At 39.9% G+C, this 17,865-nt stretch overlaps 1 protein-coding gene across 26 annotated transcripts in view; it reads right to left on the bottom strand.

The window, feature by feature from the left end:
• Positions 1-233: 233 nt before the first annotated feature.
• The window catches only part of SRRM1 (serine and arginine repetitive matrix 1), a 28,058-nt gene continuing 10,426 nt past the window's right edge, over positions 234-17,865 (bottom strand). For 4 of the 26 annotated variants that reach the window (XM_083625494.1, XM_083625490.1, XM_083625495.1 and 1 more), the window contains 14 exons: positions 16,220-16,332; positions 15,498-15,698; positions 14,793-14,993; positions 13,819-13,938; positions 11,567-11,838; positions 10,372-10,452; positions 9,726-9,812; positions 7,334-7,478; positions 6,952-6,993; positions 5,173-5,277; positions 4,081-4,539; positions 2,827-3,022; positions 2,290-2,472; positions 234-1,209 (listed from right to left, as the gene is read on the bottom strand). In XM_083625494.1, coding sequence (XP_083481620.1) covers positions 1,105-1,209; positions 2,290-2,472; positions 2,827-3,022; positions 4,081-4,539; positions 5,173-5,277; positions 6,952-6,993; positions 7,334-7,478; positions 9,726-9,812; positions 10,372-10,452; positions 11,567-11,838; positions 13,819-13,938; positions 14,793-14,993; positions 15,498-15,698; positions 16,220-16,332 — 2,310 coding nt within the window. In that variant the 3' untranslated portion in view covers positions 234-1,104. Of the gene's footprint in view, positions 1,240-2,289; positions 2,473-2,826; positions 3,023-4,080; positions 4,540-5,172; positions 5,278-6,951; positions 6,994-7,333; positions 7,479-9,725; positions 9,813-10,371; positions 10,453-11,566; positions 11,839-13,818; positions 13,939-14,792; positions 14,994-15,497; positions 15,699-16,219; positions 16,333-17,865 lie in introns of all 26 variants that reach the window. The other 22 variants (XM_083625509.1, XM_083625498.1, XM_083625497.1 and 19 more) reach the window with 12 other exon arrangements.

The following is a 17,865-nucleotide window of genomic DNA, read 5'->3' as shown; positions in this document are numbered from 1 at the left end:
CAGAGATTTCCCCTATCATTCCTGGCCACAGGCTCTGCTGGCTGTGTCTGATGTGAGTTGGGAGTGCAACAACATTTGGAGAGCCACAGGTTCCCCATCCTTGCACTTTAGGACCTTTGGGGAAGTTTTTAGCTCAGTGAACAAGATTAGAACCACACACTTTTCTGCAAAATAAGCAAATTTGTTTACTTGAATTTTGAGTGGGGAGAAATTACATACATAAATCACCAAGATCCTTTAAATTTAGAAATTTATTTTGTTTAATCCACAAGCTTTATAATAGCTTTAGTTTTTTAAAAAAACAAAAAACCCCAGTGAGAACATGACAATATCCAAAGTTCAGGCCCTTCAGGCTTTCAGAGATCACAGCTCTGAAAGTTTCACACTATTCCAAAGGACCGCAACAAGACCAAAAAAAAAAAAACTATGAATGGGGCAACAACAACATTTCACAGAACAAAACTGTATGCCAAACTCTGCTGAGATTGCCGATTATGGAAACTAATTTAAAAAGAAAACAAAGAGGGAGGGGGCGGGAAAGAGAAAAAACAACAACAAATTAAATTCCAGCATTCCAGATAAACATCATTATAAACCCCACTGGCAAGAGCAGCAGGTTACCATGTAGACACCGTCCTCAAATACTAATCCCGGTTTTAAGCATAGACAATACAGGCAAACAGAGAAATCTGAGAATTTGCAAGTGTTTCTATGCAATTTCTTTGATAACTGAACAGACCACAAATGGCCTAGGGCAAGAAATCAGATTAGAAACTCCATAAGCATTTGTACAACGGCATTTTAGAGGAACTGTGGGATCTGTAAGCTTCGTTTTAAAACCCTTGAAGGGAAGGGGAGGGAGAGAATTCCTTACTGCATAAGAAAATTCTAGTGAAACCATGTCAACTGTTGAAGGAGGTCACTAGTACACCGTGAATGCTTTTTTGTAATGAAGATCCATGCCTTTTTTTAAACATGAACTTCAACCTAGCAATTATTACAACCAATGTTAAAGTCTAAAGCTCAAACACATTTTAGCAATTTGAAATTGAAGTCTGAGTACAAACCAAACAAAATGTACATTATATCAAATGCTGCTTCAGCCTAAGATGGTGGAGACACTTGCGCCTTCCTCATTGACCTCAGAGCCTTCTCACGCAGATGCTTTTCCAAGTCATCCAGGTTATCTTCTGCTTCACTCTCAGTCTCCTTAACGCAATGGAAAGTCAGCAATTACTTCTATAGTCACAGAATATGAGCCTGAATTAGATTTGGCCAAAGAGCAGAAACTTGCATGATACAAACAGCAAAATTCCTAAGTTTTTTAGACTAACACTATCAACATTAGGAATTCTAGTTTGAGACAATGGAGCTATATATAAAATGGAAAGAAGTATTAATAAGTATCACACTTTAGCAGATTTTGGTGAAACACAATCTTTTTTTGCCTTTAAAACAGGGATGGAGGACCTCTGACCTACCAGATGTTGCAGGGCTACAATTCCCAAAATCCCTGACAACTGGCTATGTTGTCCAGGACAGATGAGAGCAAGAGTTCCACAACATCTTGAATGTCACAGGCTCTCCACCTCTGCTTTACAAAGGTCAAACAAGCAGGGCTTCATTCTCATGGTATAAAGCCAGCCCCACGGTGTATTACTAGGCCTTGCCTGCATTCTGGTGTGCCTCTAGCAAGGATGCCAAACAACCTCCCTCCATTCTGTACTGCTAGTATGAAAACATGCCATCTCCTTCCCTGGGACAGCAGCTACGCTTGCTGGGAAGATCATAGGTTCCTCCTTTCCAGGTTCTCTCATCACAGCTTCCATCTTATGTTTTATATATGAACTTATGTTTTATATCAGCATGTTTCAATACTGACAACTGAGAGAGTGAGTAGATGGACAGTAGTGAAAGGAAGCCTGAGAACAGCAGCTCAAGCCCCAGCCTTGCTCTCTTCAGTTGCTGGCCCTTTTCCATGTAAGAGCCTCACGCAGGCCAGAACTATGCCTCCTTAAGACAAAGGTTCTCAGGATGCCAAATACGGCAAAAAGCTGATCCCATGCAAGACCACAGCCTGCAAATGCCTGGAGTACACAGCTCGTGGGTATATTCAAACAAAGGTATTCTTGAACTGTACAAGGAAGAATGCAAGCTTTGTGTGCCGTTCTAAAATAGTTTGTAATCTGATTCCTGGACCCTTAATATTTGAACCATTGCCAGTCAGTTTCCAACCCACCACATGGAATATAGAAAAGTGGTTTATAAATGTTTTGAACAAATATTCACCTTTTGGGGCTCCATATTTTTCTCCTGGTCTTCCTGTGCAGACGTGGTAAAAACAGTCATTGCAGCAGCAACTGCAGCCTTCTCTTTCTTATGCTTCTTATGCTTCTTGTGCTTTTTATCCTTTTTATGCTTCTTATCCTTCTTTTTCTTCTTCTTCTTGCTACCCCCTTCTTGATCAGAGTTCTGTAATGTTAAGCAAATTGTTTTGTGAGTGTTTGCTTTGCTCTGTTTATGGAAAGGCGGCATATAAATGTTTTAAATAATGTGAATTTGAACATACACCACAAAGCAATACATTCCTAGACAACTCCCTGACAATGATCACTTGCCTGTATATTGGCAAAAATACAAGCTTTCGTGTTTGAAATTAAAGCATGAGGAATCCAGTAATAAAGTAACTGTCAGTCTAGCTTGGTAGTGATTCACAGCTGCATTAGACCCAGCAAACATTGTTTCGGTCAGTGTAAGAGGATGGTTGATTAAACCACATGCATGAATTGAGAGGTGGCCATCACAGTTGCACTGGAAGATACACACCCTTACTGGTGATGGACTTGGTGTAGGACTTTTAGCCTTCTTTGCAGGTGCTGGTGGCGACCAGTGAGCAGAAGGCGATCGAGATCGAGCAGGAGATGGAGGCACTGGATGTTTCTTAGGAGGTGGCTCAGGAGATCCTGAAACAGACCTGGATGAAGATCCCCTTCTCACAGAATGTGGACTTGGTGTGGAAACCCTTAGGAAAAGAGGTAAAAAATAAATAAATCTTGATTTCCATGCTAAGAATGATGGAATTCAATTGAATATGCAAATACACAAGTTTAATTTAAATGTTCTCTAAGTGCAGACTTTATCCTACAATTGAAACTTCAAGCCCCCTTTCCATTTTTCCAAGATATATCCTTTCATGGCTTTCCAAATGAAATCTCTTTTTTATGTTTATTACAGCTCTAAAACAATTCATTTGAATTTTAATGTCACAACCAATTTGTACATTTTTATCTCATGTGGACAGAGGTCCCTTGTGACATTTGTATGGTTTGTAGGATTTAAAAAAAAAAATACTGAAATGGTACATAAATATATGTACATAATAAATCATGATCTTTCCCAGAGAGTTACTCTTAAATCAAAACTATATTGTTTTGACAACTGAATTTTTTTTCTTATGTTGGTTAAAATTTAATAAAGACTTATTTTTAAAACTATCAATATTTAGTCAAACTTTTATGTGCCCTTTAAATAACCTCCATGTTTTCATTTCTATTTTTTTAAAAATTCCAGTATATTAAATTTACTCCATTGCTCTAATTATTCGTTTTGTTATTTGCTCTTATACCAGAGGTTCTTGGGGTTTCTCCCCATTTTTTTGTCACCAAGGTATGGTCAGAAACCAACATATTCCCAACCATATTTTAATATTTGACTGGAATCAAGTATGCTACAGTCGACTGTGGGATCAAGAATTTATATTCTTTTAAGATTTTGTTACAAATAAATAACCACCGATGGAACAGATGATAGAAATGTGCTGTATCCAACAGGAGTCAGTCCGAGAAGATCCACTCAAATTAACGAACATGACCAACTTAAGTCCATTAATTTCAATGGGTCTTCTCCAGTGTTCTGTCATGAAATTTCATGTCTAAGTCCTATCAGACAAGTTGGTATTTGGTAGGGAAATTACGCAATACACCTCAGGGTTGGTAATATTCTCAGAAATTCCTTAGTGGCCTATCCAAACTGCTTTTCAAATATCAAAAGCAGTCCTTTGGCTGCCAATGAATTACTTACTTCTTAGACTTTTTCGGCTCTGGGGTTCTCGAGACTCTTCTGATGGGCCTGGTGCTTGGTGATGGAGAATGCCTTCGCTGGGGAGAAGATGAAGGTCCCCGGCGCAGCAGCGGGGGACTTGCAGAAGGACGGGAAGGCCTAGGCTGTGGCGAAGGAGAATGCCGTTTGTTCTGCAGAGGGGAACGGGCATCACGGTTGGACCTGCTGGGCGGAGATCCTTTCCTGTGCTTGGAAGATATTGATGGCGAGCGTCTCTTTGGGGGTGGAGAACTTCTTTGTTTTGGTGGTGGGGAACGGGAGACTCTAAGCTTAGGCTGTGGAGAAGGAGATGCCCTTCGTTTGGGAGGAGGAGAAGCCGTCCTTCTCTTTGGAGGGGGTGAAGGAGAGTATCTTCTTTGTATTGGAGGAGAATATCTTCTGGGTGTGGGAGAGTGCCGGCGAGGTGGTGGTGATGGAGACCTTAGAAACAAATATGCAAAGTAATTTAAGGGGTACATGAAGGTGTTTCCAAATAATAGAGAACTGTGTGAACAGTTTTACTTCGCTATAATTGCCTGTAAATGCCACTGCATAATTAGAAAGCAATACCTCCTGCTATTTATACATTTTTTCTAAATGTTCTATAACATTTTCACTACCTTTTTTTATTGAAATATGCCTATTTAAATAATCTTTGTAAACCACTGTTCCATTCACAAACAGATACCGTTGGATGTCATCTCTAACCTTTAATTGTGATCATATTTGTGGGCTGTTTCACCTGATTTATTGTTTTAATCTTTTATAAACTTTATTGAAACTATTGGCCGCTTAAACCACTGTGCCGCCGCTGCACTATTTCTGTACTCATCCTGAAGCAAAGTTCTTAACCCGAGGTACTATTTCTGGCTTAGCGGAGTCTGTAACCTGAAGCGTATGTAACCTGAGGTACCACTGTATATAAATACCTTAAGAAGCACCAATAGTTTCACTGCCAATTTCAAAATAATGAATATTGATGCCTCTATCAAATGTTGATGAAAAGCCATTTCTAAGTTAACAGCACACTTTTTATAGAGATGTGTGTTTCATAAGGTAAGAAGCAAGTATTACCTTCGGCGTGGTAATGAAGGTGACCTACGCCGTCTTGGAGGAGGGGCAGGGGAAGGAGAGCGCCGTCTTCTGGTAGGCAGTGGCGATGGACTGCGCCTCCTCCTACTAAAGGAAGGAGAGAGGGAAAAGGCTCAAGACAGATCCTAGAGAAAGAAGCATACGCACAATAGCCTATGTACAAAGTAGCTTACTGCTGGCCAAGGCAACATCATCCTGCCCTTCAGCTATAATCCCTTTAACAATTGTTGCCACTCAACCATTGGGCTCATATTAGTAGTAGCCAACAAGCACAGAGGACAGGGCTTAAACAAAGCCACATACCTAGCCTCCTGGGATCACCAGGCAAGTTTTTTTAAAAAAGAAAAGAGGATCAACTAACAACTAGCATAGCCATTTTTAAGCAGACAGGCTAGCAAATACGTGTGTCTTTGGGGACACACTTTCAATGCTGCTGTAAGATGACACATAGACAATATGTTCTGCTACTATCAGGCCCTCTTTCCTCCAATTATGATTCATTTAATTTACAATATAATCCTGTTGTGTTGCGCACGACAGCGCCGTGTTTATGAAAAGCAACAACGCTGACTGATCCACGACATGCTAGTATCCCAACACCAATGCAATTCCCTCAAGGAGCAAAACTGCACTGGCAAAACAGGGACAGACATTCAACTTAAATTATTCCCTTCCAGGCACAGATGTCACAGGTACAGAAGCAACGAGAAGCCTGTTTAGGTGACAACTGAAGTGTATTTAAGCAGGCTTGTCCAAGATTTTAGCTCAGCTCAGTTTCAATATGCATATTAATTTTCCCTTCAAAGGCATATGGTGGAAGTGATAGAGAATTCACTTGCAAGTCACCTGTGCCACTTTACTTTTTTTTACTTTCTGCCTCTTTCCCTCCACAAACTAGGATCCTCTGATCACCACATATGTACATAGCTGGCAACATCCCAAAGTACCCATGTTTCATGAAAAAAATTTACACAGCTTTCTAAGAGACTTGGGGTGTCTGTAATATTAGAGCAAAGTGAAGCAAAACATAAAATAAAATTGTACAAAAATAATCCTCAATACAAGTACACAATGTTGTGATGAGTTGGGGTTTCTTTTGTAACTAGAAATTTATAACAATGCAGAAGCTGATGTAATAAAAACAAAAACAATCCACTTTCAGTTTTACAGTAGATCCTAAACAAATATTTTTAAAAACCCCTGAATGTAACTTTTTTAACATCATACACTGCTGCTTTCCGTAACACAGTAAATTCTATTTTAAATAAATAAATAAAACTCTATTTTAACTACTTCTGAATATCTATTTGGAAAACATCTAATGTGCATTGCTAGACTGTCATCTTGTTTTATTATCCCATTTTTGTAACTTTATTCTATTTTTCATTTCCTTCGTAGCTGAATTGGTGGCAGAGGTGATCAAAGCAGACTTAGGAAAGACTAAGGTGCACCCGGCTCCCTCCTCCACCACCACCTCCCACAGGCTTAGCATCCCCCCACTTTATTTTTTACATGGTAGGCCTATGTTAAATATGCAATAAGTACTGCCTGCAATATGTTACAGTGCTGCTTTGAATTGTTTTTATTTGATTAATAGAAGCCACACTGGGCTCCTTTCCGGAACAGTGTGTTATAAATTTGACGTTAATAGTAATAGTAGTAGTAGTAGTAGTAGTAGTAGTAGTAGTAGTAGTAAATACAACCTTTCTAAAAAACCCTTTAAGACTTAATCCTAATTAGCAGATTAACCTGCTAACTGACCTTTTAACAATTGGCAACTGCCACCTCTTTCCCATCTGCATCCTGACAGCAGTGGAGGGGAGGGAAAAAAATTGAGAAGTCAAACATCCCCCAGAGTTACTTGCTAGGATGAATTAGCAATTCTTAGCCCCAAGAAGCTCCCATTATGAATCCTAACGATTAAAATCAGCCAAAGTCATTAAAGTAAGTGGAACAACAGAAACAATATCGCTAACACGAAACATTAACATATTCATGTTCTCAGTTTGGGACAGGTGCTAAATTTAGTTCTGACTGCAGAAAATACAAAAGCAAAACAAGCTCCAAATGATATAATAAGGTGCTCAGAAAACAATGGCACAATGGCTAGAAGTAAACACCAGTATAAAACAAAGGAAGTTACCGAGGGGAAGAATCTTTCTGCCACTTTCGTGGAGATGGAGAAGGGCTACGGGAATGCGAGTGTCGCCGGCGTCTACCCACTTCACCATTCTTTACGTTTGACTTTTTTGGCCGTTCTTCTTCAGATGATGACGATGAACCAGAATCTGTCAGAAAATGAAAAACTCTTGTTTCTAAAATGCAACACAATAATGACTTTAGAATTAATGATATTATTTTTAATTGACTCTATATAAAGCAGCTAAATTCCGCTAATTTTTCTTTCACAACTTTTTCAATAACCAGTTTAAAAGGAAATCAAATTCTGTGAATGAACCCCTTAAGAATAAAAAAAATCAAAATGCAGCAAACTTCTGTAGAATGATTAATAGCAGCTTTACAAATCAATTTGTGCAATTATGTATCTGTGGCTGATTAAAGAGTTTGAAAAAAATAATCTTATGGATTCTGTTTTCAAACATCCTCTCTGCATGGATTCCCAACTCCACCCACATGGCTGTCCTTCTAAAACTGGCATATTAAAAGATATTAGGAACCAGAAGTAATCTAAGCTATAAGTATTATATGCTGTTTCTAGCAGGCTTCTCTAAGTTCCCATTCAGTTCACACATAAAGCCTACTTTTATAAGCAACCAGGTGCCATTAGCTCCCAAGGGCAGTGAGCCAACAGTTTTTAAGGATGTGAAAGGAAAAGATTAAATTATTTCAATATAGGGCCATACCCATGAGCAATGCAAGCAGAGAGGGAAACACTGTCATCTGGTTAAGATGTAACAATCTCATTCTAACCAACCATGGCTTATTAGTTCTAAAATGAGCACTGAAGCAATGCACTCCCTTTGTGCTTCAAATGAAAGCTTTCATCTGAACTGGGAAACCCAGTTATATGCTGTGTGAGAGGAGGTAGGGGAGAGCACAGTGCTCAAACTAATAAATCAGTGTATTACTATGATATTGCTGCATCTAAACTATGCCTATAGCTGATACATTAGCCCAAAATACACTTTTCAAATGCCTAATGAAAGATCTCCAAGGAAACAAAAAAAAAATTTCCTACTAATACTCAACACGTCACAGAAGGATAAGGCACTCTCTTGAGCTATTAAAGGCAAACATCAAATACCTTACACCAGCTCCAACAAACCACCTACAACTCTCTAGGAAGGGGCACCTCATATTTTTTAAGAACCAGTGATTTAAGAAATAAGCCTGAGGTACAGGAGTAGGGGCGCCTGTGGCCCTCCAGAGGTTGCTGGAAATTTTAGTGTCATAATACCGTATTTACTCGAATCTATTGCTCACCTTTTCTGGCCAATTATGTTGTGAAAATAAGGTGCACATTAGATTCAATGGCACATTTACATTTGCCAGCAAATACTTTTTTTGGTTTCAATGTTCTGAAAATTGAGGTGCGCATTAGATTCGATGGTGCATTAGGCTAGAGTAAATGCGGTATCTGGAGGGCCACAGGTTCACTACCGCCGCAGTCTAACACCTGTGAATTTTGTGTACGCAGCTATCTTACCCACAGATGCCACTCTCTATTCTAGCAGGGGCCTTTTCTCAGCAATAGAAAATTGCACCTCACCTCTAACCCTAATAACTGCAATGGCCTACAGAACAAAAGTTTATAGGGTTAAAAACCAGCCTCTTAAATAGAGTCTATGAAGGCTGCCACTAATTTCAAAATGGATGAGCTGGTAACAAATATTAAAGGGCTGGGGGACAGCCAGCCTGCAGGCAGAATTTGGCTAGCCAGCCTCTCTTTTGAGGAAGCCATGGCCAACCACCCAGCACCTGACATTATATATGACATCAGGTGTGCAGCAGGTAAGGGTGGGGCTTCAAAGGGACAATTAGGATTTCAAAGTGGGCTTCCAGTTTTTCCTTTCCATCAGCAGTTGGGAGGGTGGTAGTGTGCTTTGCTCAGAGAGGGGAAAGCAGTTTCCCTTCCAGTACTACTCTTTGAAGCTCCAGACACCAGAGGCTCAGAGCAGTTCGGGGCTGTCTGAAAGCCCTTCTCCAGCTGTTTGGAATATTTGAAGTCCTGACAATTGGGGCTTTAAAGCACAGCACCAGCTGATGTTACTATGGCATCAGGTGATTGACAGGTAGGCAGCCCCACAAGTGGGGAGATAAAGTTCTGGCCCACTGGTCAGAAAAGGTTCCCCACCCCTGAAATGCTGGATAGAACCAGAACAGTCCACATAAAGAAATCCAAGCGACTTAGCCAAATTATAGGTTTGCAATAGAAGCCATTTATAACAACTCATATTAGGACATTATTATTTTTTTGTACACTTACTTGGGAAGAGGCCCCAGTTAACAAGAGGGAGCTTATTTCCAAGTATACATTGCAAGGATTCAGTCTGCAAAACTATAAAATACCGTACCAGATGAAGACTGCTGGTTCTGCCTTCTATACTGCCGTCTTTGTTGCACAGAATCTGCAGCTGCCATTTTACCACCTTTGTCTTCTTCTGAAAAGTGTGCAAATTAAAAGAAAAACACATTGAAATATTATATTTACAAGTGTGTTTCATAGGAAGTGTTTTTATACTATGTCAGACCATTGGTCCATCAGGACTGTCTACCCTGACCGGCAGTGGCTTTCCAGTGTCTCCCTACCTAGGGGTGCCAGCAACTGAACCTGGGACTTTTCTTATGCAAGGCAGGTGCTCTACCACAGAGCTATAGCTTTCCCTCTGTTAACAGTAACACTATGGAATACATTTCATATTCACAGAGCACAATCTCAGGGCTCTTTCTTAAGACATGGTTCTTTTACAGTGCTTTGGATGTCAAGAGAGTCTAGAGATGATTATGTTTGAACTGCTGCTGCTTTTTCACTCTTTTGGTTATTTTTGCTACATTTTATAGTGTTCTTAAATGGTTAGCCTTATTTAATGAGGCATCTTCACATAAAAAGGTACACACTAGGCACCTAATGCACCAAAGTCACACAAACCACTCCCAATATCACATACTCTCAAAATAACTCCGTATTAAAAATGTAAAGACATAAATTGAGGAACTCACCCGATTCTGACAATTCTACTTTTCTAGGTTTCGGTGCTGGTGAGGGAGATTCCCTTTTTTCAATACTTTTACGTTTGGGTGCTGAAAAGAAACAAATAAACAGAATTCTGAGGAAGAGCCAGGAAAATATTGGGTATATATATATAGTAACTTATACAGTAGTGTTAAGTGCCCTAGGAGCCTTCACAAAGCATATGTGATTCACGCCCCCCCCCCCAACACCATTCTGGTGCAGATCCAGATTCAACTCTAGGAAAGTCACTATCTTTCAGCCTAAACTACCATACAGGAGTTGCTGCAAGGATGAAATGAGATAAAACTGCGAACAGTCCCAAGCCCCTAGGACAGGGCAGGTAAGAAACTCAAATTTAAAAACAAGCCCCAAAACTTGTCAGATAAATCTTCATTAGTGCTCCCTGTAAAAGGAATCAGAGGGTGAGTGTATAAAATGCTCTAACCACATCCACTGTGCTGTAATTTGAAATCAGAACTTACATCTGAGGCCACCACCATTATAGGCTAATCTACAATGATTGTATTTTTTAGAATTTTCTAATGGTGGCATTTTTAAACATAAGTGTGGTATAGGACAAGCAAAGGAACTGTTACAGCCTTTGAAACAGTTACTAAACACTGCCAGCCTGCCACCAACGCTTCTACTGAACTCAGTTCTCCAAAAGAAGCAACTGAGGTTGATCCCTGTGCTCAACCCACTCATGCAGGTAGCTGCCCAAGAAAACACAGAAGTGTTTTCCTTATATCTAGGAGCACAGAAGTGATGACATGTGAAATAATGCTATTGGCTGCTACTGGTGTGCATGTCAAGTAGTCCTTACAGCAACAAAACCTAAATGTACTTGTATAGCATGGTAACTACTCCAGCTCTCTTTTGAGCTACACGTGTGGCAATTGTACTGTGCTTAACTTACAGATGTACCTGGCCAGCAATACATGAAGTTTACTGCCTGCCTTTTCTGGCCGTCTAGCTTAGGGGACTGGTTTTGGGCTGGAGAATAAAACACAGATGGCCCCCTAACATTTTAGTATTTATTATCTATCTCTCTCCCCACAACCTTTCCACTTTAAACATGCAGACGTCTAAGACACTCCACTCATTAGATACTAAAGAGCTATACGAAGCCCCATACACACAATTAAGAGCGTCTTGTAAAAAAATTAATTTACTCCTCTGTACCTGAGGTTCTACTGGGAGAAACGGAGCCTCGGCCTTTTCTTGCACGGTTCGATTGCTGAGGCGTCGGAGATCGGCGGGGCTTTGGGGGTGGAGTTAGGGGTGGGGAGGGGCGGTGCCTTCGCCTAGGAGGACTTGCTGAAGGTGACAGTCTACGTGTCTTACGAGGAGGGCTGGAGACAACTCTCTTAGGTGGTTTCTTTGGTGGAGATCGGGAACGTGAAGAGGAGGAAGAGGAACTACTTCCTGACAAAGATGCTGATGATCGTCTCCTCCTGTAAAATTCAAGTTGACATCAAGTATTCTCTGACTAATCATAATAAGACACTGTAACCAATCTGCATTGTCCTGCTTTCTCAAAGATCTTACTAGCTTCTACTACGATATTTCCACAAACAGTTGAATAGCACTTTCAATTTAACACATCCAGCAGACCTAACTTAGTAGTTAGTGATGGGAAAGGTTTCAAGTGGTTTAGGAGTTGGATGGTCTAGAAGAATTCTATTTAAAGGACTGAATTAAATGGACTCTTTCATTTAAGAAACTTGTCTCAAAAAAGCCCAATGCAAGGGGATTAAAAAATGTTCCTTCATGTTTGGAAAAACCATCAGTATTGAGAGTTTAATCCGTCAAGTTTCTTTCAGATTACACTTTAAAGTAGGGCCTCTAGAATTCTGCGGCGCAATTTGTGGTCAGTTCTGTTGCTATCATGTACCTGCTGACTCCACCTTTGGCTGCAGAATTCCTGAGAACCTGAAAAAAAGAAACCCTGCCCTGAGCAATTTAGTCTTTGGAAATGATATCACAAAGCTAAACAACTACACTTGTGTTTAATTTTCAAAAGTTTTTCTAAAGTCCAAGTGCTCAGTATCCAGTCACAAAATTTGCAAAGCAATATTCAAATGTCAGTTTGTCTGTGCACATAACCTTTTGCAACATAATGGCATCCTATGAAAAGAGTAGCAATGAAGTGAGTGTATGTTAATTCTTTAGGAGCAATGCTTTCAAACGGCATTCTGTAGGAAATGGGGGTTCTTCCCCAAAAGGCATTTGGGATGCTACTACACAACTTCACTGCAATGTACACTGTCAGGTGTACCTGCTATTCATGCAGCGGTGACAGGGTCCAACAGGTCTGGTCAGTGCCCAACATAAATTATGTGCCCTAAAACATGTCCCAGAATCCTCTGCAAATGCACAGAATTCCATGAAAGAAAAATGGTGGACAAGTTACTGTGAAACAAGCTCCCCCATGTTTTAGGATGTTTAGGTACAGTCTGTGGAAAACAAAGGCTTCTTAGGAGGGTCAACCTTACCAAGAAATGCTTTAAAAGTAAAGACATCTGTCCTATTTGAATCCTAAAACATTTTGCTTTTACAGCTGACAACCCCTACACTGATTCTTTGAAAGTACAGTCTCAAAAATAGTTCAGAAACAAATACACTTTCTAAGAGACCCTGGCCTGGTGGAACGCTCTCTCACATGAGACCAGGGCCCTGTGGGATTTGACATCTTTCCGCAGGGCCTGCAAGACGGAACTGTTCTGCCAGGCCTTTAGTCAGGGTTCAGTCTGATTCTTGTCTTTCTGTATAAGAACAAGCATTAAAGAGGCCTCCTAGCCCGCTCACAGGTCCTTTATAAGACCAGTGGTAACAGTAGGCCTGGGAGAACATTAACCACTCTCAATTTTATCCGTGGATGGCCATCTGTCCAGATCTTAATTTGCTCTGAACTAATTTTAAGATGTATTTTAATTAATTGATTGCCTGTTTTTATGTTCTTTGTACACTGTGTTAGTTTGGTGATGTTCGCTGCCCTGAGCCCGGCTCCGGCCAGGGTACAAATAAATTTATCATCATCATCATCATCATCATCGTGTCAACCTATGCTGAGCATTGGATATATTATTTAAAAAGACAGGCCATGGAGAACTGTAGAAATGACAGCGTTCAGTTTCCCTTGATGGCAACTTTCATGGTATTTTATTTATTTATCTCTTCCTACTGAGGAAGTCAGGATGTAGACAAAACAGTCTCTTATTTTTATTCAAGTCTCTTATTTCTCTGTATATCTTTCGTCCTGAACACAAAAGGAAAGTATTTCATGACCAGTTTCAGACCAAATAGGAGACTGTTTCTGACTCTCATCTCCCTAGATTGAAGGGGGGTGGGGAATGAACTGAAGCAACTAAAACATTACTATTGATACATCCCTTAAATACAGGTGACTCTTGTTCTAAATTAGAGACTCTTACCGTCTCACAGGAGATCTACTCCTTCTGTGTCTGGGTGGAGGTGGAATGCGTCTTGGTGGGGTTCTTCTCCGAGGAGATGGGCGTCGTCTTGGGCTAGGCCGCCTTCTTGGTGAGTAAGACCTATCAATTCATGAAAATTCAGATACTAAATTTATTGATTTACAAGGCCAAAGCTTTGCCAACTCTCCAACTGAATGGAGTTCCTTATCAGTGGAGCCACACTCACTTAGTATATTGCTGCTATAAAACTTGGAGCAGGACTGGCCTTCTGTTTTGTCTCAGTGTAACAGGAAGATTGCAAACACCTGTGTAATTACCTGGCCACACACTGCCATTTACCCCTCTGGAAGCAACACCCCTATTGCTTTGTTGCTGCAGGAAAGCTCACAACAGATACCTGGATGCTTAATGGTGAGAAAGGGTCCTTCCTCAAAGCTAAGCATTCTACTGAGATGGTCATGGAGAATGCCTGTGCCACTGCAGTACTGATGCAACAATATATAACAGTTTATTATTCCTAAGGTTAAAGTAGTATTTGGTGCAGTAAAGGAGCAGGAGCTCTTCACATCTATGTCAGTCAAAATGTATTTCTCTGGAAGCACCCAGCATGCCCTGGGAAGTCTCAGTACACAGGCAACAGAAGACCAGTCGAGAGCTGAAAGAGACCAGTGTGTGTAAGCAGCAAAGCAGTTGCTCTCTATGTCCTGTACTGGCCCCGCATGGATAACTATCAAGTCCTAATTCATATTTACAAGAGTGGGGGCTGTTTTGACATGGTGTGATCACAGGCTGTTCCCATGACCACACACATGAAGAAACAACATGGAATGGTCCAAACTCTAAGAAATGATAAGAGGACAATGAGGAGGAGGAATGCTTTACCATTTTTTCATCCAAATTGGATGAGGCAGATGTGACTTAAAAAGAATACATATGCTGCCCAGCAGGGCAAAAACACCTTTCAACCCTCTAACCTGGATCGTGATCTATGACGCCTTCTTGGTCTTGAATGAGATGCAGACCGTGAGCGAGACTTTGACCTTGACTTGGATCGAGAAGGAGTCCTTTGACGAGTCTTTTCCTTTTCTTTCTCCCTTTCCTTCTTTGAAATTCTTTCTGGAGATGGCTCCTTGGTATCTGGCACAGGCTCAATTTTGGGGACTTTCAAAATATCACTGTTGAAATACATTTTGAAGATTAAACCAAAGATTACAATTGGAGGGAAATTTTTTTTTTAGATAATTTAAGGGTGCAATCTGCAACACTTAAGAGACACATGGCAGGTAATTCTAGAAGACACCCTTTATGTTAGCTAAGAACTCTGAACCAAAACGGTATGTCCAGTGTTCTATGAAGAAGAGATTTGTTTAAGGCACTTGCACGCCAAAAGCATAAACTCCCGATTGGTAGATTATGCCTCAGGCAAAACTCCTGGCATCTTCCATTCCCATATTCAATCTTACATTTTCACATTTCTGTAGTACTGTCAGGTTATGTCCAACATGTATTCAAAAAGTAATGAAAGCAAGCCAGAATGATGAACAAATAACTAAATAAAATTGGTGTATAATTACAGCTTTCTGAATTATATTCACTACTCCACATGACATAGAATATCACGTTTCAGAGTAATATGAGAACAAAACTAGAAAGGAAAACTTCTCAACAAGTAGATATACCTAGTAGATGTGGCCTCCTGGATCAATGTTTCTTTTATTTTGATTGAAGGTTCTGGCTCAGGAGTCTCTTCTTTCTTTTCTGGTGCAGGAGTAACACTACGACTCTTTGTTTTATGGTGTGGGGATCGGGAATGGCTGTGTTTTCTCTCTTTCCTGATAGGGGATGAGCGTCTTCTAGGGGAAGGAGACCTTGATTTGCGCCTAGGACGAAGTCAATTTATATTCAAGTTTCTTGTGGAATTTGAAAAATGTATTAATATCCAATCCAATTATCCTTCTCACTCTTGCTACCTGCTTATAATTAAACTTTGCTGTCTGAAACAGCATTTATATACTCTGTCACTTTCATTTCAAGTAATAAACCCATCTTTTTTTTATTCTTCTTGCGCGTGAGCTTCTGGTGAGCGCAAGGTTGAGGGTAAACGTTTATTAGTAACAAATGCACACATTATAGCTCTAGCAAAAAGATCCTGAAGATCTCAGCTTAATATTGGGAGTTTGCATAGATGATACATGGGCCATGGACCCAAATGTAGGTTCAAATGTACACCTTGTAGCACTGTTAACTGGGAAAAATAAAATGCTATAGCCAGAGCATTTAGACTTCAAATACTAAAAGATACATTCCCAAGAAAATTTAACTAATAGAGCTGCTCTACCACAGCTTCAACACATGCAAGAGTCATTTGGAAAATAACAACACACACACATTTAAGTAATACCTTCTAGGACTTCGGGATCTGTCCCTCTTTTCTCTATTTTCTTTATCTTCCTTGTCTCTCTTATCCTTGTCTTCATCTTGTTTCTTCATGGAAGCCAATTTTTCCTGTTCAATCTGAAATAAACATTGTGCCCTTAATTCAGAAGCATGGGCTGAGAAGAAAATGTTGAATCCACTGAAAGAATAAATATTAACACCATACACATCAATATAGAGTGTTCTTCATATAGTGTGTTCTGAATGCTTCAAATGCATTATCTTGTCTTTACAACCACCCAATAAGGTAACCAAATATTTTCCTCAAAATGCAGAAGCAAGTGGCTTGTCTAAAGTCATCTGGTGAGGTCAAAGCAAAAACAAACAAACAAAAAACTGATCTGTAGACTTGTGAATTCATTGTTCTATGAATAAGCCGCTATGCTACTTTAGCTCAGGTACATTTACATCAAGAATAACACAGAACTGAACAATTGCATTCAAACCAGGATGCTCAAAAAGGAAAACCACTAAGACAAATTACACAATGACATGAACATTAGCAGAGAGTGAAGTGTCTCTGCCACTCAGTAGATTACTGGAAGCCATAGTTAAAACTGGCTGGTTAGGCATGGTAAGTGGATAGGTATTAACTTTGAAACCCCACGTCAACCATAAAATCTCATAATGCTAAACTGAATTAGTATATCAAATATTAAAATCATTTGTATAAGCCCAACTTCGGGTGTACTTTATTTCTAGAGTTACCTGATAATTAATATGCTGCTACTATGATGTAAAACATTTAAAGCACTAACAGGATAGAATAGACTGCACACACTTTGTTCTGTGTTTGGGGAAAACAGCTGACAATGGTAGGACAGTGGAAGGACAAATTATTTACAATCAAGATCAGACACTGTAAAACACTGATTTATTATTCCAAACACTTGGGGTAGCAGAACTTGAGCTTTTAATGCCTTCAGAAAACTGAAGATAGATATAATGTGATGAGCCATGCCACACTCTGAACCTGAGAAGGGTGTTTGCCATTGTTGCTCTTTCTAAATAGTTAAATACCATGCAATTCTGGGAGCTAAAAAATAAGTGCCTTGAGTGCAGAAACTCAAAAAGGAGTCATTCTTCAGAGTAGAAGTGAGCACGCAACCAAGTCCACAACTTTCACCGGGGTTATGTTCTGGGCATCACACCTAAATCCAAAGTCATGTCTAGTCAAAACACAATGGGTTCAATGATTCAAATACATTTTCCCCAGAACCCCGCCCCATTTTTATTATTATTTTCCATGCACATAAAGCTGACTACACACAAGTTAAATGTGCATAGGTTGTGGGCTTACTGTACACAGCAGATGATTTGATCACCTTTTTGCTGGGAACACCAATTATGTGTACAAATCAATACCATGTTCACATTTCCACACGTGATCTTTCGTAATCACATCTTTAATAAAACAAACACTCACAAGAACTCATCTTTCTGTAAAAGGAAATAACTGTTCACCATGTAACAGAGTTGGTGAACTGAATAGTTTTAAACTTGTACTGATTATTGTATTAATATTACACTTAGGTTGCAATTCTAACCCTGCTTACCTGGGAGTAAGTCCTACTAAATTCAAAAGAACTTACTTATGAGTAGTTATGGTTA

This window comes from Podarcis filfolensis (genome assembly GCF_964270895.1).
Source record: "Podarcis filfolensis genome assembly, chromosome: 8".
NCBI lineage: Eukaryota > Metazoa > Chordata > Lepidosauria > Squamata > Lacertidae > Podarcis > Podarcis filfolensis.
The sequence above is the reverse complement of the archived record's forward strand: the minus strand, read 5'-3'. Positions and strand labels throughout refer to the sequence as shown.